This window comes from Gouania willdenowi, chromosome 3 (assembly GCF_900634775.1).
Source record: "Gouania willdenowi chromosome 3, fGouWil2.1, whole genome shotgun sequence".
NCBI classification, from domain to species: Eukaryota; Metazoa; Chordata; class Actinopteri; order Blenniiformes; family Gobiesocidae; genus Gouania; species Gouania willdenowi.
Window position 1 is genome coordinate 10,966,590 of NC_041046.1, and position 25,861 is coordinate 10,992,450.

Below are 25,861 nucleotides of genomic sequence, written 5' to 3' on the forward strand. Positions count from 1 at the left end.
ATTAGAGAGGCTTGTGATACCTTAAAGAGCTACTAATCCCCTGCTTTCTGCTGACCTGTCACTAAGAGGGAAATTGATTATTTTTTTTTTAGCATTAAAAAAAAAACCAAAAACAAAATGCCTTGACTATGGGCGTTACTCCTAAAGCAGATAAGACACGCCCAGTCACAGTGCTCCACAATAACAGCTGAGCTGTGCTCAACTAATACAATCACAGGCACACAGAATCCTGACATGAATCTCACCCACGGCACGCACACACAGCCCTACAAACACTGTAGCACTCAAAAACAGCCCCTGCTCTACTCCAGCCATGAGCCCCGGAACAAGACCTCACGCACACACGTAAATCAGGAAGACACACAGCCACAAGAAGTACACGTTCGTGCACACGCAGAGACAGACAGGAATACACACGTGTCTGTACATACACATAGCTTGATGAGCTCTCTGATTAAAGCAGAATCTGCTCTTTATAAAAGCACAGAATCACAAATATTACTGAAGCAGAAAGGAGTTCCACATTGGAGCTATCAATCAATGCTCACTAAGAGCTGTGATTGGAGGAAACCCTCTTCCATCCTCCCAGCTTTTATAGGAGGGGCGGGGCCAACAGGTCGGTAAAGCTGTACTGGCCGTGTGTATGTGTGAAGAAGAAAGAAGAAGCTGAGCAGTAAAATACCTTAAGTTCATGCATGAGTCTGCTGATTCATTTAAATATTACTACTGCCGCTGATTACACCAGCCCACAACAAAATTGAGATGGCAAAGATGGCGACTGTTGTGTGTCTCCCTGCATTGTTTCTGTGTGATTGCTTCAACGAATCGGAACACTACTTTTGCTAAGACACGATTGCAAAAGCTGGCGAGGTACTTCGTTCGTTTGGCTGTTTAAACTGCGTTTGGGTTTTTCAGCTCCATGTTTTTAATGATTGTTAATGTCCAATAGGGGTTCTAGTTACTGATACTGAGTAACTAATAAGTACATGACAAACACAGTTTAATAATGTATTTATTCTCATATCACAAAGAATACTGGGAACAAACTAAAACAATAATGCTGCAGCAAATCACTGTCCTTGTCTGGCAAAAAAAAAACAAGAAATCAAAAACCCTTCTATCTATCACTTTACAGGACTCCACATTCCACAATGCAAATGATGTTCAGTTCATTGAGCTATGAATCATACACTATGATTTTATCTATATATGGGGGATAGTAGCCTTAACAAAGTGAGGATGAATTAAGAAGCAATAAATCAGGACCAGATGAAAGTGAATATGTTGAACATGTGTTGGTGTTTTTCTTTCCTCAGCCGCTCCTTTTTATGTGCAGGAGCGTCCTTTGATGCAGGAGCTCCCTTTGATGCAGGAGCCTCTTTTCCAGGTCAGCATTCTGAATGAAGACCGTACTAAAAGGTGAACTTCTTGGACTTGGAAGATTAGGTACTATTTTTAGATGCAGTGTTGTGCTGCTTCAGCCAACTTTTAGAACTTAGCAGAACACTCTAATAAACTTTGAAATTCATTTTTGGCTCAATGAGGTTTAGGATCATTGCATTCAACAGACCAGTGAAGAGAAGCACTAACCCAGGCTTAAAGAGTAACTAAACCCCAAACCCACTTTTTTCTGCTGAATACATATGTATTTGGGTATTAAGTAATGCTGTTGATAGCTTCGTCACATTTTAGGAAAAGTATTTTAATTTTACGTATTTAGTTGTCAAATTCTTCTAAGGGTTGAACGCCGGCTATTACAATTGAATTTTGCTATTGGCTGAAACGGATTCTTTAGATTCCCCTGCGTCATCAACTTTCACTGTTGGCCCCGCTCCTCCTATAAAAGCTGAGAGGAGGGAGGAGGGTTTCCTCCAATCACAGCCTTCAGTGAGAATTGATTGACAGCCAATGAGGAAATCCACTGTGTTCCATGTGCTGTGATGTTTTTGACTCTGAGCTTCTATAAAGATCAGATTCTGGTCTAATCAAGCTGTGTGTATTTACAGACACATGCACGAGTGTATTACCGTCTGTCTTGCGTGTGCGCAGACGTGTGTGTACGTCTTATCGCCATGTGCTCGAGAGCAGGGCTGTTTGCCCCTGAGTGGTGTTTGTATGGCTGTGTGTGAGTTTCACGTTGTGATTGTGTGTGCCTGTAGTTGTAGGGACACATTTTAACTTATGAACTCGCTGTGTGTTGTGTGTGTGTGTACAGACACATCATTGTTTGTATTACCGTCTGTTTCTGCACACAGAGGTGTGGGCTGACAGAGTGGGTGTGTCTTACTGCTACAGCAGTAACACCCATAATCAAGGCATGTTTTGAATTTCCCTCCTAGTGGCAGGTCAGCAGAAAACAGGGGTTCGGTTACTCTTTAAGGATTCATTCAGGCATTCATCCTGAGGTCCTTTTTGTTTCTCACTCAGTATTTTTGCGGTATTCTCTTTAAGTTCAAGTCATATATTTATTAGCTGGCAGTCTGAAGCTGCTATCATTGTTGGTATACAGTGGTATGCAAAAGTTTGGGCACCCTTGTAAATGTTCATAATTTTCCTTAATAAATAATTGGTTGTTTGGATAACAAATTCCAGTTAAATTTATCATATAGGAAACAAACACAGTGATATTTGAGAAGTGAAATAAAGTTTATATGATTTACAGAAAGTGTGCTAGAATTATTTAAACAAAATTAGGTATGTGCATAAGTTTAGGCACCCTTGCATCTTATTGATTTTAATACTCTTAGCACTAATTATTGGAACTCAAAATTGTTTTGGTAACCTCAGTGATCCTTGATCTCCATACACAGGTGAATCCAATCATGAGTCAGGGTATTTAAGTAGGAAAATTCTAGGTGTTTCCTCTTTGCATCTTCTCTGATTAGTGGCAACATGGGAGCCTCAAAACACCCTCTCAATGACCTGAAAACAAAGATAATTCAACATCATGGTTTAGGGGAGGGATACAAAAAGCTATCCCAGCGATTTAAGCTTTCAGTTTCAACTGTGAGGAACATTGTGAGGAATTGGAAGACCACAGGCACAGTTCTAGTTAAGGCCCGAAGTGGAAGACCAAGAAAGATCTCCGAAAGGCAGCGGCGCAGGATGGTGAGAACAGTCACAGTCAACCCGCAGACCAGCTCCAAAGACCTACAACATCAGCTTGCTGCAGATGGTGTCACTGTGCATCGTTCCACTATTCAGCGCACTTTACACAAGGAGATGCTGTATGGAAGAGTAATGCGGAAAAAGCCTTTTCTCTGCACACGCCACAAACGGGGTCGCTTGAGGTATGCTAAAGCACATTTGGACAAGCCAGCTTCATTTTGGAACAAGGTGCTGTGGACTGATGAAACTAAAATAGAGTTATTTGGGCATAACCAGGGGCGTTATGCATGGCGGAAAAAGAACACAGCATTCCAAGAAAAGCACTTGCTACCTACAGTAAAGTTTGGTGGTGGTTCCATCATGCTGTGGGGCTGTGTGTCCAGTGCAGGCACTGGGAATCTTGTTAAAGTTGAGGGGCGCATGGATTCCTCTCAATATCAGCAGATTCTGGAGAACAATGTCCAGGAATCAGTGACAAAGTTGAAGTTGCGCCGGGGCTGGATCTTTCAACAAGACAATGATCCTAAACACTGCTCAAATTCTACTAAGGCATTCATGCAGAGGAACAAGTACAACATCCTGGAATGGCCGTCTCAGTCCCCAGACCTGAATATTATTGAAAATGTATGGTGTGCTTTAAAACGGGCGGTCCATGCTCGGAAACCATCAAACCTGACTGAACTAGAGATGATCTGCAGAGAAGAATGGTCCAAAATACCTCCCACCAGAATCCAGACCCTAATTGGAAGCTATAGGAAGCGTTTGGAGGCTGTTATTTCAGAAAAAGGAGGATCTACAAAATATTAAGTATTGTTTTTCTTTTGTGGTGCCTAAACTTATGCACATACCTAATTCTGTTTAAATAATTCTAGCACACTTTCTGTAAATCGAATAAACTTTATTTCACTTCTCAAATATCACTGTGTTTGTCTCCTATATGATAAATTTAACTGGAATTTGTTATCCAAACAACCAATGATTTATTAAGGAAAATCATGAACATTTACAAGGGTGCCCAAACTTTTGCATACCACTGTATGTTTCAAATAGTGAAAAATTTATTTTGAGTTGTGTCTGGTGTCTACATGGACCTTAAGTGAAAAAGATTATAAAATGAATAGAAAAGGTATACTGATTATGAGAAATCAAATATATTATATTGAATGGATGGATTTTATCGCCGAGAGCAGGGGTGCCAAACTCATTTTAGTTCAGATGCCAAATACGATGCAGTTTGATCTTATGTGGACCGGAGATTTAAGCAGTGAAAATTAGCAATTTTAACATTAATGTGACCTAGTTTGCCCTTCCACATGTGACTGATGTATAAATTATGTAATTCACCGACAATATGAAAGCAATAAGTTACAGGTATCAGTCCTTGCATCTTTTTGTGCTCTGTATGGATCTTCTCTTCACTTTAAATTCAATTCCTTTTGAGACCATTTAGGGAATGTGGAATAATTTGAGAAAACTTGCTGGATTTAGAAAAGTGAGAGATCGGTCAACAATTTACAATTAGAAATGACTGCCATCATAAAATATAAGCAAGGGGAAACTGAGCCCTGGTAAATATTTTGGAGCTTCATTGAATTTGTATGATGAGATATCTACAACTGAAATAGTTGGTAATGTACACAATGATTCATTAGGCCCCTAAAAAATCTGTTTTATTTTTTTCCAAATTCTGTTTTATTTTTTCCCAAATTCCGTTATTTCCACTTTAATTTTTTTAATTCCTTTTTTTTTTTTTTTTTTGGAATTTATTATAATTTTTTAATGAAAATATTAGTTTTTAACTCATGCGAGGAAACAAAATAAATACTAATAAATAAAAAAATGTGTAAAATATGTATGTCAAAAATAAAGTAAGACACAAATAAAAGGTAGATAAAAGTTGGAGTGACGTGGATTATTCTGACTGCTCCTTTGTAATTATTTATATGACATATAAATTTGTATGAGAACAGCATTAATGTCACCCAATTTCTCTCAGGGATCCATATTTTACTGAATCTGAGCAGGTTTAATGATTAAGTTTTGATCAACTTAGTTTAAATCAACCTAATTTAAATTATCCTATCTTCTGTAGTTCTGATGATGTTGTTAGAATGTAACATTCTAATAACGTTGCTTCAACTGACTTTTATTTTGTAAACCGGAAGTTCCCACTGAAACAGTTGTATTTTAAGTACCTTGCTGACTGTAAATGTGTACCTACAAAAATAAAAATAACTAAAAGCCAACACGGACTGAGTTATTCTTAGTTAGCAGGGCACAACAGTTTGAACACTGAGCAGGGGAAGATGAATAAAGCTGATCACGTTTTCACGGAGCACCGGTGCACTCCACAGAAAATGGGCAGAGCTTCACAGGCACAGCAAAGTTAAACGGGCACTGGTGACTGTCTTTAGGAGTCGTGATAAGTTGCGTTGCCTTTTTAGACAGTGTTTGTGGTGGTTTAAGATGAGTTTAACGCAGCCAGGACCGGAGGGGGAAGGGCGGTGCACCTAATAAGCAGTCCCCGGAAACATTTTCCCAAAAAAAAAACGTTCTTTGCCCCATGGTGATGGGGTTTCTAGCCAATTTGGTCCATTTCCGCGTTTAGCAGTTTTCATTGGCCAATTCCGTTATTCCGTCCGGAATCCGTTAACGCGAATTTTATAGGGCCCCAATTCATTTTGACTTTCTCCTGCAGGCAACATTGGATTCCTCAATCGTACAGATTTGGCCCCCGAGCTTTGAGTTTGACACATATGGCCTAGAGCCTGATGACAGCTGGAAATGGGCACCAGCAGATCCAGTGACCCTGAAAAGGAGCAAGAGGGTTGGAAAATGGATGGATGGAAATTAATATATTCCATCTATTGACGTTTTCCTTACATTTTGGCTGGTCACAGAGGGTAATCTAGAACTAGGACTGGGTGATATGGACCAAAATTCAACTCTTTTTTTTCTTCATAAAATGGAGATATACCATGGAAATCTCAATATTTTTAACTCGATAAAGTCTTACCAGAAAGACAATTCTGGGTTAAATTTCCTGTTGCAAGATGCCACACAGGCACATTTACTAACAAACAGTTGCGCAAAATATGCCGCTTTTTTCTCCTCCAAGGGACAGCACGTGTGAGTGAGTTCTGTAGTGTGGCTTGTTTAGGGGAAGATTCTGGGTTAGGATGCACTCAGAAATCCATCTAACTGTGCTTTTCATGTTCTGAGAAGCAGTGAAAGCAGCGACTCCTAAAACATGTATTTTAATACAAAATAAGTGATAAATTAAAAATATATATTGATATAGGCAATATTGTATTTTCTGATATCACCAAAATAGAATTCGCGATATATCTTGAATAGGGATGTAACGATTCACTCAACTCCCGATACGATTCGATTCACGATACTGGGTTCACGATACGATTTTCTCACGATTTATTTTACAAAATGGGAATGTTGACAAATGACTGAAAAATATTCCTTTATTTTTTGGGGGAAAATACTATACTATTTTCCTTTTATTTTTCATTGTCAAAAGAATCCCTTGATAAACTATTCAAAATGATGCAATTTAACTAAAAATAAATCTTGAATGAAATAAAATAAAGGAATAATACAAATGAAGGGACCTATTAATTTAAATTCTGGTTCTATAATAAACAATTCAAAACTGCGTAATAGTTCTTTTTCTTTTTAAAAGTGCAACTTAAAATGTATTTTGTGCCTTAACAATTGGACTTTAAAAAAAACAAACAAAAAAAACAGTCATTTTACTGTATTTACGGCAGATATTTGTTTAGACCAGCAGAGGGCGCTGATAACCCAGTGGTCGGTTGGCATGCAGTTATTCCACCAGTGAAGAAGAGAAGCTATGCTAGCAGACAGAGTTAATAGAAAAACCTGACTTTTACAGATATTCACGTAATATTACAGATATTCTTTCGGTGCTAAAGGAGTAAAGAATCATTTATGAGCATGTTTAACAGTAAATGGCGGCCAGAAAGAAAATAGTAGCAGATTCCGCCCGTCACGTCAGCTTCTGGAAGGATTAATATATAAAAAAAGTACTGCGATTCAATTTTCAGAGCATCGATGTGAACCGTGGTACCTATTAATCGATTTTTAACTGCCTTACGATTAATCGTTACATCCCTAATCTTGAATCATGATATATTGCTGACAAGGAGTTTTTTTTTTTTTACAAATGATACATTAGTAAATCTCCACTTCTAAAAATAATAAAAAATCAAAAAGATTTCCCCAATTTGAAAATGAAAAACAGAGCTTCCAGAGTACGTTCTGTTGTGGATGTTCACATTCCTGAAATGCAGAGTTTCAACTGTGAAGGCAGCACAAGGTGTGGGCTAAAAACTAAGCACAAAATCCCACTGGTCAACAGCTTGTTTTACTACAGACTCTAAATTATTATATTTATATTATTGACGTTTGTCATGGATGGTACAGGAGACAGATCATGTTTTGGCCCTTGAGTTATATTTAAAATAAAATGGAAACAACCAAATAACTAACTACTCGTTTTTTTTTTCCTTATTCGTTGTTTAGATTCGTCAACTAACATACAGTATTTGCCATCTGCATTTGGTCCTGATCCTTCTTCCTTGGGGTGGGTACCAGCCAAAGTAAATAATAAAACACTGGCAATTTTATGTTCTCTCTTCGCCTTGACCAATTGTAGAAAACAACACTTGTAACACTTCCTAAAGGTTTAAAAATGGTGGTGTTGCCGCAACAAAAACCAGAAAAAGCAATTGTCAGAAATTAGGTTTTGAGCAGACCAATCACAGTCCTTGAGGTCCGCGTCGCTGTGGCGTACAGTTAGGATTTTTAGGAGGCACGGGTGAAGTTCTGCATCGACCCAGAGGGCTATACGTAGCTACGGCGTTGACGTGACGCAGAAACATGAACTAGACTCAACGCTTCATGTCACAAAACTCAAACCGGTTTCTTTAAAATGACAAAGAGTTCAATGAAGCCCATCGGCCTCCACAGTCATATGACCTCCATCCAATGAAGCACCTTTAGGATGTAAAGGAACAAGACAATCACATTGTGTATGTGCAGCTTAAATAAGTAACAGCTGCAATGATGGGAAATATGTGCACTTAGCAACTTCAATGACTCTCAAGCTAATTGACTTCAGTCTTTGTTCAAAAACAAATATCAATACTTGGACAATGACTGAAAGCACCAATGGAAGAAATGATAGACAACAGAAAAGCTTTCATTGTTGGACTTTTTAAATCAAACAGCAAAGAGTTTGAGTTTCTACTAAATGGCCAGTATATAACATTTTAAAGAGTTTAGGGACATGTTTTTTTACTTTTTAAATGTTCTAGTAGAGAGATCTAATACATACCGTATTTAAGCAATATCACATGGGAGGGAGTTGTTTATTTAATAATTTGGCTCCACCAACAAAAATAGTTCCACAATTGGAGATCACACAGTGTACTGCGGTGTAGTTTTCCCAGGATGTAACGGTAATTAACAGTATTTAGATCTGCTGTACAGTGGAGTGATATGATCTGTTACTCTATATCAGCACTCTTGGAATGTCTGTTGTCCAATCAAATTGCTTTTAAAATATTTGAGGCTGTTTACCGTGATGAAACTGCTTGAGCTAAAATTGCCTAATTCAAATGAGGAAATCTAATCATCGTTCTTATCTGACAATGGTGGTACTATTTTTCTGCTGTGGCCATGAGAGATCATAATAAGAGGTTTGTGGGCACTGAATTCACAGGGTCAAATATCCTCACCTCTGACTCAGGCAAATGGACATTTGGGCTTGACTCAAAAGACCCTCCAAGATTCTCCATAATGTAACAACTGATTGAGCTTTTCCTTTTTTCCCCTAGGCAGGATCAACACATCAAAAGAGACATTTGTGCACGAATGCCCCAAAAAGTACAAACGTTTTATTCTATAATAAAGTTTCACTTCCCACTAAGATTTGTCATCCGTACAGGAGAAAATGTTCTACTGTATGTGCCTGTTTCTGTGTATCACAGAGATTATTCAACTGGAAATCTCATCAAGTCCTGATTAAACTTTAATTTGAGGTGTGTGTAGTTAGTTAACGGCGAGGGATGCACAGAATATTCGGTTGCCGAATATATTTGGCGGAATATTGCAAAAAAAGCCACATTCGGCCTTCGGTTTAGTGATTTAAAAGCAAGGCCGAATAGTAGCCTGTGACGCAATCAAACAACGTGCAGTGATTTTGAGTCGGAAAAGTGTGTGTGCGTTGCTGCAGATCAAAGCTGAACCAGCAGCAGCTCCTCCTTTCCGCACACAAACACAGCCAGACTCTCTCCTTTCCGCTTACCATCGTCCGTCACCGCATAAAAGTTGGAAGCCGTCCAATTCCACAACCGAGTCCGTTGTTAGCGCTGCGAGCCACGAATCCTCAGTTTACAAGCAATGTCGGGCATAGATTGGTGTAGCGTTAGCACAGAGTGCTAACAGCTGATGTGTGTAAACAATGGCTCTGTGGCTCCAAGCAGTGACTCTCAACGCGATCGGCAGCAGAACAAGTAGTGCAGTTTGGGCGACCAGTAGTGCAGTTTGCATTTACATATATGGCAATAAAGTATAATATATATTCTATATTAAACCGCAGTGGTTGTTTTACCTGTCAGATAGTTGGAGAGGGAGGAGCTCACATTCTAGGAGGCGTGTTAGGTGACGGCACCTGCCAACGTGGGCAAAATTCAACTCACCCGTTTGGAGCTGACTTTTTTTTTTTACAAAATGTGGAATAACAAGGGAGGGAGGAAACAGAACTTTTTCAACTTTGTCCCTCTGAATGAGGCTAAAGGGATGTATATCACTGTAGCAAAACCACATTCGATATTCGGTATTCGGCCAAGCATTTATATTTTATTCGGCTTCGGCCTCAAATTTTCATTTCGGTGCATCCCTATTAACGGCTCCTTTTTGTAAACTAGGTATTTACAGGCTAGGCTACACTGATAGAAAGTCAGAATAAACTCTGATGTACACTTACTAATACAAAACATGAAAAATTCTTCACTTTTACGGCTTACAGAATCATAAAGTGATCAATATACCAGAGGTGTAAAAAGTACTGATATATCCTACTCAAGTAGAAGTACTGTTTCTTGATTGAAAATTTGCCTAACGACAAGTGCAAGTAAGTAAGTCATGCATAAAACACTCAAGTACAAGTAAAAAGTAGCTCAATTAAATAGTACTCAAATTAAAAGTTACTAGTTACTTTCACCCCCCACGTTTATTTTTAGTAATAAATCTTGCCACAGTTCTCTTGCATAAAGTAAACATCTCATAAACCTAAAAAGTAAAAAACCAAATCTTGCACAATTGGAACTTAATGTATTTTCCACAAAGGCATCTTTATAAAATAAAAGGTTTGTCAAAATGTATGTACAATCCATCCATCCATTTTCAGACCCGCTTGTTCCTTTTTTCAGGGTCATGGGAGGTCTGCTGGTGCCTATCTCTAGCTCTCAATGAGCGATAGGCGGGGGTACACCCTGGACAGGGCGCCAGTCCATCGCAGGGCAACACACAGACAACCACTCACACTCACATTCACTCCTACGGCTATTTAGAGACTCCAATCAACCTAACAGTCATGTTTTTGGATTGAGGGAGGAAGCCGGAGTACCCGGAGGAAATAAACGCAGCACAGGGAGAACATGCAATTTCCACACAGAAATGACCCAAAGTCCACCCAGGACCTTCTTGCTGTGCTAACCAATAAGCCAACATGTGCCCGAAAATGTACAATTATTTTTTAAATAAATGAAATAAAATAAAAAAATAGGTAGAAACCACAACCTGAACCATAGAAAGCTGCTGGGCGTTGATTAAAAATGGCACGGCTAAGAACATATGAATGTGACCATGTGACCATTAAACAGAAATTAAATAAATACTTATATAATAAATAATAATAATAATTTACCAGTAGGGTGTAGAAATGTAACAAATTACTTTATTTATTTTAAAACATACTAAGTACAAATAGAATTACTGATTTAGAAATATATACTCAAAAAAACTCAATTACAGTAACGTGAGTACTTGTAATCCGTTACTTTCAGCTGTGCTAATAACAATGTTTTTGAACGGGATCTAAACAAACATATCTGATGAGTGATATCACATCTTTCCTCACTGGGAGAAAAGTGACTTTTAAAATAATGTATGATGAATAATGATGTGTCTGTGGAGCTGGTTTTATACAACCCACTTTGGTTTCAATGTTCCACTTTAATACTACACTTTAAAATATAAATTTTCCTGGTTGTGTAATTATCATTATAATTGTAAAGTTTATAAAGTATAAAACAGAAGTGAACTTTGTGTGTTTAAACTCCATTAGCTCAGTGTGATCTGATCCAGCGGAGTGTGTGTTGAACTTTGACCCGAGAACCTCCTTTTGTTAGACAGGTACCGTTACACTGAGGACACCTGTTACTCACCCATGGCTACGGGACGCGCGTCATCCAGCCAGTTCAAGGACGACGACGACTTGTTCTCAGCCAGCCTGGTCCGGACCTGCTCCCGGACCCTCCGGGCTTTAGCCGACGGGTCCTGGCTCTGGCCGTCCGAGGGAACCACATAGGCGGTGCAGGAAGACTGGGGCTGCAGAGCTGACAGAAAACAACCGTCCACTACCGCCATGTTCATGGTCAGCACCGACAGACGACCCTGCCCGGGGAACGAGTGAGGCTTGGGGGAAATAAAGTCCAACAAGTCTTTGGGGGTCCTGAGACTGCGGGTCTGAACCGACCGTCCGTAGTGAGAGCGTCTGTAGAAGGGGAGGGGCCCAGAGAGAGAGAGAGGAGAGAGAGAGAGAGAGAGAGAGAGAGAGAGGAGAGAGAGAGAGAGAGAGAGAGAGAGAGAGAGAGAGAGAGGAGAGAGAGAGAGAGAGAGAGAGTATGTCTGGTAAAAGTAAAAGTATTGAAGTTGCGTCCTTATTTGAGTAAAAGTAAAACAAATGTCCCTTCAGTAATAAGTCAGGGCTTTTATATATATAAGAACTTGTACATAGAAATAAGCTTTGAGCAGAATTTAACACTCATTGATACAATTTGTAAAAATGTAAATATTTCATTTTTTGCAAGAGCTCAATTAAACACAGAGCAGCTGTGAGTTTAACATTTTTAAAAACTTGAAAATGTTAACCATGAAACTAAAACCTGCCTAACAGAATAAAGCTCAAACTACCAACATTTTTCATTTAGCCTCAAGAGAATCATGGAGACGTGCCGTTTTTGGTATGAAAATGAGTGCTGCTGTGTCATTCTTAACGCCAACAGCGAAGGGTTATTTTAAACATGCCCATTGGTGGAGGTTAACTTCGAGGCTCTCAATTCTGTGAGTAATATGCAGCTGCAGCACCGGAGTGGAAGCCCCTGACGTGACACAAGCCTCTGGCTTGACGGAAGTGACGTAGAATACCAAATTTGGAACTCTGCAATACTTACCTTTCTTTTTTACTAACCCTAACAATGACACGCTACCACCTCCACTTCCTGGCTAAATTTGAGGTTAGTCGCTTTAAAAAACTGCTTCCGCTGTCACGTCAGGGACACTTCCGTCCAGACAGAGGCTTGTGTAGGGCTTCCGCTCCGGGGCTGCAACTGGATACTATTGGATGCTGCTGCTTGGCTATCTCACCTCCATGTTAGCACATTGACTAGCTGTTGTTTCTCCTCCATGTTAGCACGTTGACTAACTGTAGCTTCTCCTCCATGTTAGCACGTTGATGAGCACTAGCTTCTCCTCCATGTTAGCATGTTGACGAGCACTAGCTTCTCCTCCATGTTAGCACGTTGACGAGCACTAGCTTCTCCTCCATGTTAGCACGTTGACGAGCACTAGCTTCTCCTCCATGTTAGCACGTTGACGAGCACTAGCTTCTCCTCCATGTTAGCATGTTGACGAGCACTAGCCTCTCCTCCATGTTAGCACGTTGACGAGCACTAGCTTCTCCTCCATGTTAGCACGTTGACGAGCACTAGCTTCTCCTCCATGTTAGCACGTTGACGAGCACTAGCTTCTCCTCCAGCTTTGCAGTTGTTGGTTTGCGTCTCTTTACGTTGTGGCGTCTTCTTCAAAAGTCTTAAAAGTAACAAGCTCATTTTCAAAATGTAAGAAGTAGAAAGTACAGAATAAACAAAAAAAAAAAGTAAGGAGTAAAAGTAAACAGTCATCAAAAAATTAAAGTCAAGTACGGATACCAGAAAAAACTAGTAACTGAACCCCAAACCCACTTTTTTTCTGCTGAATACATGTATGTATTTGGGTATTAAGTAGTGCTGTTTAGTAATCTTAGTATCATTCTTCACATTTTAGTGAATAGTAGTACTAAGTGGTAGTGTTTTAATTTTGCGTATTTAGTTGTAAAATGTCGCTGGTCTCTAAGGGTTGAACGCCGGCTATTACAACTGAATTTTGCTATAGGCTGAAACGGATTCTTTAAGATTCTCCTGCGTCATCAACTTTCAATGTTAGCCCTGCCCCTCCTATAAAAGCTGAGAGGAGGGAGTAGTGTTTCCTTCTGGGTGGTAATGCTCCTTGCCTTGGTTGCCAATCGCCGTAAAACTGCACAGAAGAAGAAGAAGAGGGTTTCCTCCAATCACAGCCCTCAGTGTGCATTGATTGACAATTCTAAGGAAGAACTGCTCTCTTCAGCTGATGTTTTTGACTCTGTGCTTCTATAAAGAGCAAATTCTGCACTAATCAGAGGGTTTATCAAGCTATCTGTGTATTTACAGACACATCATGTGTGTATTCCCGTCTGTCTCTTTGTGTGCGTGGACATTCTTTTCGGGTGTGCGTCTTCCTGTGTGTGGCAGCGTTCCAGCCTCTGTTCTGGAACACCAGTGATAGTGTGTGTAGTGTTGTGTGTGCGTGGGTGGGTGCAGCTTCATGTGGAGATTGTGTGTGTGATTGTAGTATTTGATCACAGATGTTACTGTGCGCTGTGATTGGGCGTGTCTTACTAGTAACACCCATAATCAAGGCAGTTTTTGAATTTCCCCCCAGTGGCAGGTCAGCAGAAAGCAGGGGTTTAGTATCTCTTTAAGTACAGTAACAAAGTACTCTTTTCGTACTTCGTTACTTGTCACCTCTGCCAACCAGCGACTGACTAACGGAGCCTGACCAATCTGAGCATTAATAGAGAAAACTAAGGATTTTAGTCATTTTGCATGGTTTTCTTGTCTTATATAGATTGTTGTTTTGTGTGTTTTTGTTGTCATTTTGAAAATTTTGTTTGTCATTTCGTATGATTTTGTAGCTAATTTGTGCATTTACTTTGGGGGCCACACAAAAAATAGGCTGAGGGGTGCATGCGGCCCCCAGACTTGGAGTTGGTCATATCTGTTTTAGCTCTAGGCAGGGCTACTAACCATTGCAGTGTTCACGGGGTGCTATAAAGGGGGAAGGGGTGGTGGGCTGCTATAGTTGTGGAGAAACAGGAGTTGTAACGATGACGATGGAGTGTAAATGGTGCTGTTTGTCAATCTAAGGTTTCTAACACTAATTGGAGACAGCAGGGAGAGCAGCTGAGGTCAGTATCTACGATCAAGGTCAGACACTCACATACCTCAGCTGATACTAGAGTGTCTACTCTGTGTGACTTCATCTCAAAGTCTTCTCTCTCCACTGAAAACAACAAGCTGCTGTGAACCACAGCCCATGTCCACTCCTCTTATACTGTAACTGTTGTTGAGATTTCAGTGTTCTACACAGATCCCAAATGTGTGAACAGAGTTACAAAATCAAGGGGTTTTTTTTCCTGTTGAATGGTGAAGTTGTTTAAAAGTGTCCAGGAATGTGGGGATAAGTTCACGGACTAGTCGACAAGCAAATGGCCTGGGGGTGAGGGGTGGCGGGGGGTTCGAGGCCTGGAAAACAAAAGTCTGGAGCAGCAATAAGTCAGAGCAGAGAGGCGCAGTGAGGGATTCCTGCAGACAGCCTCACAAACACTCTGAGCAACACTAACATGCCTCTTTACACCAGCTCCACCACAGGTCTACCACACACCACTTGCACACTAATCAGAGATGTCCTTATTTTCCCTGCCTCCACTGTTAAAATGCCTCAGTTCTGTTTTTAGTGGGCCATCCTGTATTCAACCCATTGTTTCCTGTTACCACCATTGTCCCACACACTGGTTTGTTCTGGTCTCAAGCAACTTAAGTATCTGTTGTGATCCCTGATTGGGCTCTTTCAAAATAAATCCTTTACTGTTGATTATTTCAGACTCAATATTGTGCTTTTGAATCCTGCCAATCTATTTGTGTTGAGTTTATTATTTCCTTAAATTTCTACCTGCAAAATAATTATCCCAATACAGTAGGGGTGTGCTTTGCCATGAATCTGAGGACACGATACAATTTGCACATCACAATACGATACTGTATATACTAATACTAAAGAATACAATATACATCGAGATATATTGTGATATCAGTAATTAGACATTTCACCTTTACAAGTACAAAATGGTATGAAATATTGTGATGTACTGTATCACCAAATTGATTTTTTCTTACACCCTTACAATGCAGGTATTTTTACACATGGTGAAATTACAGTTTTTCTTGCAATTGCTTGAACTCACGTTACAAAGGCTTTTCTCACTGTGCAAAAACTCTAAACACAAGCAAACAAGACACAAGCGTTTTTCCACTGCTTTTTATTTATTTTTTCAAAAGGAGAAATGCAAAGCTCAAGCTAGAAATCAAGCATCGTTTTCACATTAGCAACTATTGTGGTGGGGGGTAAAAACATATTTTACCATGTCAGCATATGTGATACGTAATCTATTATTGGTTCAGTATCTGCCCAAGGACACGCCCACACATTTTGATCAAACTTCCAACCTCTGAATTAGAAGTCGACCCCTCTACCAGGGTTGGGGTCAATTACATTTTTCACTTACATTTACATCGTCAATTATCCATGTTCAATTACATTTTACATCATCAATTATGTTCAATTACATTTACATCTTCAATTATCCATGTTCAATCACAACTCAATGATGATTGACATTGTACAGCATTTTTTCCAAATGCAAATAAAATTACAATTATTATACATGAAAAAAATATGAGCAACTATGGCTCAGTGGTAGAGTGGGTCGTCCAATAACCAAAGGGTTGGAGTTAGAATCCCGCTCTATCCAAGTCATTGTTGTTGTGTCCTTGGGCAAGGCACTTTACCCACTTTGCCTTGTATGAATGGGTATGAATTGTGCATGAATGTTGGTGGTGGTCAGAGGGGCCGGAGGCGTGAAAAGGCAGCCAGGTATGCTGTATGCCCCAGGACAGCTGTGGCTACATTGTGGTTTACCATCACCGTTATGACTGATGTGAGTGACTGGTGTGAATGAATAATGGTTTCTGTACATGCTTTGAGTGTCCTTGAATAAAGCGCTATATAAATCCAAGCCATTATTATTACTAAAAAATATATTTCTTATCCATGAAAATATTTCTAGAGTGACCATCTGACCCTTTCTTTTTTTGTCAGTTTACACCTTGATTTATATATTTTTAAAAATGCCAAATGATCCTGAAGAGAATTGACAGGCAATGGGAAAAGTTGGTTTGAAACATATTTTAATAACATTTATGAATGTGTAAGCCATAGAACTGTAACATGGTTCCACAGGTTTGCATTTAATTAAATTGTGAGAGTTTTTTATCAAATTTCTGTGACAATTCCAGTTCCAAAGTCAATTATCTGAGCTCCATTACAATTAAATTAGGATTACAACATATTTTTTCAATTACAATTATAATTACGTTATGTTTGTAATTAATTATCAGTTATGCAATTCCAATTATAATTTGACCGTAACCTTGCCCTCTACCACCCTCTACAAAACAATACTCAAAACCTGAACACCAATCAGTGAGAGCCTTGTGCTGTGTGTCTCCAATATGTTTTATATTTGGAACACAAATGTTTTCCCAATGGAAACCAGATATCACATTTTTGAGTGAGGCGTGTTCTGTGTGTAAGAGTGTTGCAGAAACAGTTCAAAGCAACAAATGTGTTTAAGGCTGACATGCAACTGGTGGCCCGGGGTCCACATGCGGCCTTCATTCTAAAGTTAGACTGAAGTTAGACACAAAATACATGTGAAAAAATGACAAAATGACTTCCAAAACCCACATAATTACATGAAATGGCTGCAACAATGCACATAACCCCAACAAAAACACACAAGACAACAACATAACAGAAAGTGTACTAAACAACAATAAAAATACAAAGAAATGACTCCAAAAACACACAAAAAACTTTTTGTTCTTTCCTGTATTGATGCTTAGAATAGACATTATTTGGGCCCCCAGGGTGATAAAAGTTGCCCATCTCTGGTCTAGGAATCCTACTGTGCTCATTTAATAATTGGTTCTTAATTCATAAACAGTCAAAAAAATAATAAATTCACATCCTCTTCATCAGAATTATTTTCTTCTTCTCATGGACAAAACTAAATGTATTTGTTTACAGAGGCAACACTGCGTCAGAGGACTTCTAAATGATGAAATTGTAGCACTATGAGGACAACATTTCACACCTCAGGGACAGTTTAGAGAAAACTTTATCACCCCAGTGAGCATCAGTATCCGTCTGCAGTTTAAAGTCCATTCAATATTCCTGTTAGAAACTTCTTCTTTTCTGTTTTTTAGTCAAAATATGTCAATAAATTTAGAGTTCTATGAAGTCAAGTGGGATTTGGAGAAAGTATCTGATCCCCATCAAAGTAGAATAGATTAAACCCAGGAGCACATGATGAATTATGATCTCAGCGAGAGAAAGAAGCAACAAACTCATGATGGTCCAACAAAGCAGTCCTGAGGGAAGCACTGAATAGGACCCGAGGGCTAGTTATCACAGAGTTACCATCAAGGAATCATTTCAATCATCCTTCACTCATGTCAGAATATTTCTAAAGTCTGAGAGAAGTGTAGTTTATGCTGCATCGTGTTACCATGGCAGTGGCACGCCATTGGACTGCTTTGAGAGTTTCACTCTTCAGTTATGATAACTATCATTTACGCAAAGACTAATTAAGTTCATTTTATAGGGATCTTTTGCCCTCAAACCCAAAGTTGTGCAAAGTCTAAAATCTACAATAGCAGGAGAGAAAAGCGCTTTTTTACTTGTTCACAGTCTGTTGTGACATATGGAGAAAAACAGCCTTTTGCCTGTTGGAGCCCCCACCATGCTTTACACGCAGTGGGATTTGAGATTTGGAGATGTTCATCACTTGGAGAACCTGCTTGTGATCTGTGCACAGTGTCAAACGCAAGGCCTGGGGGCCCATTTACAGCATCCAATTGGTCCCACAGGAAAAAGTAAAAATGAGAGAGAAAACAGAATTCAGTTGTAGATACCTCAGTCCCTCCAAAGGCATAGATTCAATGAACCTCCGCTCCAAAGCTCCATGCTCCAATTTCTAACAATCGCACAGAATTTCCTTAAATTACACAAAAATTAATCATGAAATTATCCAAGTTGAAATTCAATTCATTTCAACTTTATTTGTATAGCACAATTTACAACAAAGTCATTTCAATGCGCTTATCAAAATATAAAATTCATAATAAGAAAGAGAAAAGGCACTGACTGCAGAAAAACATGATACAGTATTATCAAGTCAGCCTTGACTAGGCCACTTCCAATGGCCTAGTCAAGGCTGACTTATTATAAAAGTGACGAATCTCTTTTGGTTTATTGGTAAGCTAACAGCAACTCCAAGGTCTGTAAATGCGACCGTTCACAGATGAGCCCATGTCCGCTCTAGAGGTTATGTTATGTTATGTTATGTTATGTTATGTTATGTTATGTTATGTTATGTTATGTTATGTTATGTTATGTTATGTTATGTTATGTTATGTTATGTTATGTTATGTTATGTTATGATTCAGTCCTGTTCATGCGAAGATCAAACCACTCCTCATTTTCACTGCTAAAGGGGAAGGAATGGTTCGCTTTATGACGTGAAAAAGCTGGACTTTAGAGCATCTGGGACTAATACTGTAACTCCAACTTCCATCAGACAAACAGGCAGACTTACTTTCTCTGGGTAGATAAGCTTGTTGCCTCAAACATTAGGGAGTCACACTGAAATTATCTCTCACACATTAAAAAACAGTGAACATAAAACAGAGCTGTGATCTGTTTCAATTAATAATTGTAATCACTTTAAAATAAACTAGGACTGCATTAAAGACAAAGACAGACACTCTTCTACAAATAAACATAGCAGGGGAGCCTCAGACAGATGAGGAAGGAACGTTTAGTATGTTGATATATAAGTATAGAAACAGAGCTTCAAAAAGGAAAGGACAGGCTTCTCCCTCACTGAAACAAGATGTACACATTTAAACAGAATGTTTTTTTTTTTTTAATTTTTTTTATTTTGAATATTCAAAATGCTTTAAGTTTTTTAAGGTCTTCTTTTTTAAAACAAAACAAAAAAACAAACAAAAAAACAAAAAAAGTGCATACTTGACAGAAGTTAGGAACACTTGTGCCAATACTTTAAATTGGAGGATACCATTATTGGAAGTGAAAGGGGTCGTACTTTTGTTACTTATCTTTATTATGGATGGTTAATTTATTTTAGAATCTTGGTTAATGATTTATTTAAAATGTTTGACTTAACTATATACTTGTAGTAAGTTGCTTAAGTTCTTCCTGATTTTTCTTTGTGTCTAAGAAATTAAGGCAAGTGGTACATCTGGGCTGGGAGAGGATAGAGCTGAATGTTTTTGAGAGATGTTGTCCTATGGGGAGCCCAGAACGCTGTCTTATTACTGCTTGGCCATTGACGATCTGCATTCCTAAGAAATATTTTTATTTTATATAAAAAAAACTGGGCACCAAGTCTTTCTCAACCGCTCATAACCACTCACTCCCAAGTAGAGGTTTAATACCAACCAAACCCTACAGTAAGCATGGGGATTTAACCAAAGAAGGTGTTCTGGACAGATCATTTTGCTGATATATATTGTATTGCTTACCTGCACATTGAACAATGATGCACCTACTCTACGAGGCCCAACATTCTTTGCTATTGACAAAACCTCTTTTTGTTAAACTATGAGTATACCATAGTACATGACCACTCTTGCCTAGGGCACTGAATGACCCTGCCATCATAGTCCCAAACTACCAGTCCTGCAGATGGCTGCCATCTCTGAGTCTGGTTCTACTGGAGTTTTCTTCCTGTTCCTAGGGTGGTTCATCCATCTATCCTTGCTGATGCTGCTCAGGGGAAACTGTTGGGTTTCTCCATTATTTCACCTCTGCCAAGGACTTAATATGTTTGTTTGTTGCTGTTAGCAGGTTTACGTCAAGTCAAATGTTGGCTCCAGCCACACAGAGGGAGAGGACTCACATGTTCTATATCTCAGCTCTCCAAATCTGTAGCAACATCTGGCCAGTGGATGGAACCACAGACAGAATGTGATATGACATGCACACAGGGAGGAGGAAAAGAAGGGTAAACATTGGCTGAAATCCCCCCTCTGAGTTCTGTGTTTCTCCGTTGCTCCACCCCTGTGTATGGAGGTCAGGGGCATCCATCAGGCCTTCAGAGCTCCATGAAAACAGCTTCTTCCCATCGGCCACAAAGCAGGGAGGCGGGGCCTGCTGATGTCTAATCCAGCATGATTTATTTGATATCCAGTGTGAAGCTCTGGGGAGACTGTGATGGGGGTCAAACCTGTTGTGTTCCCTCATGTGTTTTCATGAGTGTGCTCCATGATTTATTGTGTTAGACTTATTTGTGGTTTGCTGAGGAGTGGAAGTTTTTTTATTGTTAAAATCAATTGGTGATGTAGTGGTTAGAACGTCTGCCTCACATGATGAAGTTCTTAGGTTCAATCCCCAGGGTGGACAATTGGGTGATTTCTGTGTGTAGTTTGCATGTCGTTGTGTGGGATTTTCTGCTGGTTCTCTGGTTTGAATGGGTGTGTATATACAGTATGTTTGCCCTGTGATGAACCAATGCCCTGTCCCTTCTCGTGCCTGATGAGAGGTACCCTGCGACCCTGATAAAGGAAGAAGCACGTTGGAAAATCTAAATTTGAGGACCAAACCTTAGTTCAAACTTTTCTTAAAGTAAACTTTCATAAACCAGATTCTGTCTTAGATTAAAGCCCCTTCCTTCAATCCTCCGTGACTAGTGACACACACTAGTCAGCGTGCGTCACTTTGTGATATTTCTTGCTAAGGTGCAAAATGTGCTGTTATCTAATGATAGCTGTAAGTGGTTCATTCCCTGTGGCTGCAGAATCCCCTTCTATGTCATGACAGGACAGTGTTAGAGTTTTAACTGATGAATGATTCAGATTTCATATTCTCCATTGTATATTTTTGTTTTTACTTCTTCATAGTTTGGACCAGTGGGTGGATATTATTATATTCGTGGCTCATGTTTTGGCACGTTGTGATTTGTTATGTGTTCATTTTATTCTCTGGTTTATTAAGTTAGTATCAGTCTTTGTGGTGTGTAAAATGTCAAATCAAGTTGTACTGAAAAGAGGGGCTACTTTTTCAGTAGGGTTTGGATTTTATTCATGACAGTCTGGGTTGGGGTCAATTACAATTATGTCTTCAACTATCCATGTTTAAATGACAACTCAGTTACTATTACAGCGACCAGCATTTTTTTTTTACCAATTACAATTAATATTACAATGATTATTTTTTCTCTGAAAGTCAATTACAATTACATTATTAATTACTGACCCTTTAATAATTAAGTCTATAAAACGTAACCTTCCTCTAGTGTTAGCTTTCTGTTAGCATATCTTATGATTTGATCTATGTCTTAAATCATCTGTAAAATACAATAAAAATATTATCTGTCATCCAATTTGTTTTTCAACAATGAAAATGTCTGGTTTTTTTTTTGGTGTTTTACCCAGATTTGCATATAGTTCAATTGTTAATGACAGCATTTATAGAATTTCAGTTACAAATACAAAACCAATTATCTGAACTCAATTACAATTACAACAGCCATATTTTTTTATTACAATTATGTCATAATTGTAATTGAAATTGAAAATATTAATTTATGGTCGCTCTTGGTCTGTTTGTTCTTAGTTTTGTCTTTGATGGTAATCTTGGAGGTAAAAATTCTTGGAGGTATTTCACAAAACCTAGATCAGGGATTGAGGCAGGCTAATCTATTCCTGATATCTTGGAATAGTTCATCCTGGATGTAACTGGAAGTTAAGTTGCCATGGTGACTGATTCTGTGGCATTAGCCTGCTCCTTACCAGGCTAAAGGGCTGAGTTTCCAACTGATCTCACAGACTTTGTTACAATTATTTTATTAAAACACGTTGTTGTGCGCAAGGGAAGAAAAAGAAACACCTGACAGTGAAACAAACACACCTGATAGAAAGTTCACCTAATGAGTAATGAAAATTACAATACTACAAAACAAGCAGTATTTAATTACTTGATTTAGGAATATCACTGAATAAGTAAATACATTAATGTATTTACTTATTTTTTAATGATTATTTAGCAAGATAGAAGCAAGCAAGATTTTGGTACTTGATTCAGGCTTTTAGCTGAATAAGTAATTAAATGTACAATATTTATTCCCTCCAGAAATTTGCAATGATGCGATCGCAACTATTAATGGAAATACAATTATGTCCAAATCCCTGCAACATTTACTTAATTGCTACTTTATGGACAGATGTGAGAATTTCTGTGACCCAACAAAATGATAGCCTTGGTCAATCCATGGTGGCTCCAGTGGAGCGACTGGAACCACCATTTTTCTGTAGTTAATTAATCGCAATTAACACGATAAAGTCCCAACCCTAGTAAAAACACTCCAATCTAGAGGCCCGATATTACCAGATCATATATTTGTGGTTCAAAATACAATTTTTTTGTAATACACATTTATATATGCGTTTATGCTAAAGTAATAGCCCCAAAAATTTACACCCGATAATCCTGTGTGTAAACTGATCAGTTTTTATTGCATCAAATATTTATTTAATAAACTTTTGTTATATTATTTATTTTTTTACATCTTTGTGAGGATTTGGTTTGTTACTGTTACCTGCACTGCACTAAACATTTACATTTCAGAGTGACGATCCTGCATTTGGGATATTCTTACAGCAACATTTCCATTTATCTATTTTAGGATTTTTTGTTTTCGTTGTAAAAAAGACCTTTTAATGCAAAGTTATGGAAAACAAATAAAGCTTTAAATATTGAAACTTTTGCTGCAAAAATCCTGGAGGGACTGAAGGACACATTGCTCAGTGAGGACATCTGCTGGTCAAACTGTACGGTGTGTTTTTACAGACACTGTTTTTTTCTGAGCAGATTTTTGTCTTTGATGTCCTGCCGAACTAAATAATTATTAAAAATGTAGAAATAAATAAATAACATATATGCCATTTATTTAGTTATTAAGTGGTTGATTTATTTATTAATGCATTTGTTTATTTATGGCATCAAGGTATTTAGTGTTTTATGTTTTCATTTATTTTAAATGCCATTAAAAAAAAATTATAAATTGTTTTACCATGTCGTGTCTGGCCGGGGCTGCATATTTTTTTTTAGTTCACATGTAGAAAACTAAATAAATGCTCAACAACAGTCTTACTATGAATATCACGAAAACAACTTTCACTGAAATCAACATTAAACGTTTGATATAAGTAATCATTACACATGTAGACTTTGGAAATATCGGCAATCACACATATCTTGTCAGGATAGTTTTAACAGAATTAAGTAAAGTATAATTTAAAATAAATGTTGTATTTTTCAAAGGAAGAGAAAGAGTTTTACATTTATTATCCAAGAAGAAAAAAAACTTTGTTTAAATAAAGTAAAGATAAGTGTGGATTTAAGTTGTATGAACAAATAGCAACAATGGGGATTGACACGCACTGTCATAGCCCGTGGGATCACCTCGTATTGCAACATTTTTGTTGACACTGTCACGATTGGGTGTTGGTGTGGACCCAAATGCAGGGAAAGAAGGAGGCAGGATGCAGGAATAGCGTTCTCGGAACCAGTCCATGTTTAATTCAAAAAATCCAAAATCCAAAATCAAAACTCAAATCCAAATCAGGGGAGTTGGAACAGGGAGCAAGACCAGACACGAGGGAGCAGATAACGACCCTGACATCACACAGACACACAAACAATGATCCAGCAGTCATACTGTGTCCAAACACTCAGCTAAATAGTGGAGGAGGCCTGATTGGGAATGGGCCACACCTGGGTGAAAACACGAGGGAGCTAATCAATCACTAACCAAGCACACAGACATCACTGAGGGGTGGAGCCACAAACAGGAATCCCTGAAACACAGACAAGACTTAATACAAACCAAATAAACAAAGACAGAACAAAAACAGGACCCAAGGGTTAAAATAAACAGAACCTAACATAACCCCCCCCTTAAGGAGCGGGTTCCAAACGCTCCAAAAACAAAAATTCTACCCACCCCAAACACCAAACCCGGGTGGGAGGACGGGGGTCCGGAGGAGGGTCGAAACAAAGTTCAGGCGGCCTCCCATGAGGCGGAGCCGGCGAAGCAGGGGACCAGGAGTCCGGCGGCCTCCCATGAGGCGGAGCAGACGGGAAGACCTCCGGCGAAGAGGGCTCAGACGAGGCAGGCGGAAAGACCTCCGGCGAAGAGGGCTCAGACGGGGCAGGCGGAAAGACCTCCGGCGAAGAGGGCTCAGACGGGGCAGGCGGGAAGACCTCCGGCGAAGAGGGCTCAGACGGGGCAGGCGGGAAGACCTCCGGCGAAGAGGGCTCAGACGGGGCAGGCGGAAGACCTCCGGCGAAGAGGGCTCAGACGGGCAGGCGGGAAGACCTCCGGCGGCCGGGCGAAGACGGGACAGGGGGGAAGACCTCGGCGGGCCGGGCGAAGACGGGACAGGGGGGAAGACCTCCGGCGGGCCCGGGCGAAGACGGGACAGGGGGGAAGACCTCCGGCGGGCCGGGCGAAGACGGGACAGGGGGAAGACCTCCGGCGGGCCGGGCGAAGACGGGGGAGGGGGGAAGACCTCCGGCGGGGCGGGCGAAGACGGGACAGGGGGGAAGACCTCCGGCGGGCCGGGCCGAAGACGGGACAGGGGGAAGACCTCCGGCGGCCGGGCGAAGACGGGACAGGGGGGAAGACCTCCGGCGGGCCGGGCGAAGACGGGACAGGGGGAAGACCTCCGGCGGGCCGGGCGAAGACGGGACAGGGGGGAAGACCTCCGCGGGCCGGGCGAAGACGGGACAGGGGGGAAGACCTCCGGCGGGCCGGGCGAAGACGGGACAGGGGGGAAGACCTCCGGCGGGCCGGGCGAAGACGGGACAGGGGGGAAGACCTCCGGCGGGCCGGGCGAAGACGGGACAGGGGGGAAGACCTCCGGCGGGCCGGGCGAAGACGGGACAGGAAAGCTGGAGTTGGCGGCCTGGTGCGGGGAGCCGGCACTGGCGGCGACGTTGGCGGCCTGGTGCGGGGAGCCGGCACTGGCGGCGACGTTGGCGGCCTGGTGCGGGAGCCGCACTGGCGGCGACGTTGGCGGCCTGGTGCGGGGAGCCGGCACTGGCGGCGACGTTGGCGGCCTGGTGCGGGGAGCCGGCACTGGCGGCGACGTTGGCGGCCTGGTGCGGGGAGCCGGCACTGGCGCGACGTTGGCGGCCTGGTGCGGGG

The 25,861-nt window shown here is 40.3% G+C and overlaps 1 protein-coding gene across 1 annotated transcript in view; it reads right to left on the reverse strand.

Moving 5' to 3' along the window:
- The window catches only part of LOC114479785 (plakophilin-3-like), a 46,783-nt gene extending 34,842 nt beyond the window's left edge, over positions 1 to 11,941 (reverse strand). The window contains exon 1 of the mRNA XM_028473643.1: positions 11,598 to 11,941. Within this exon, the coding sequence (XP_028329444.1) occupies positions 11,598 to 11,805 (208 nt within the window). The 5' untranslated portion in view covers positions 11,806 to 11,941. The remainder of the gene's footprint in view (positions 1 to 11,597) is intronic.
- Between the last annotated feature and the right edge of the window lie 13,920 nt (positions 11,942 to 25,861).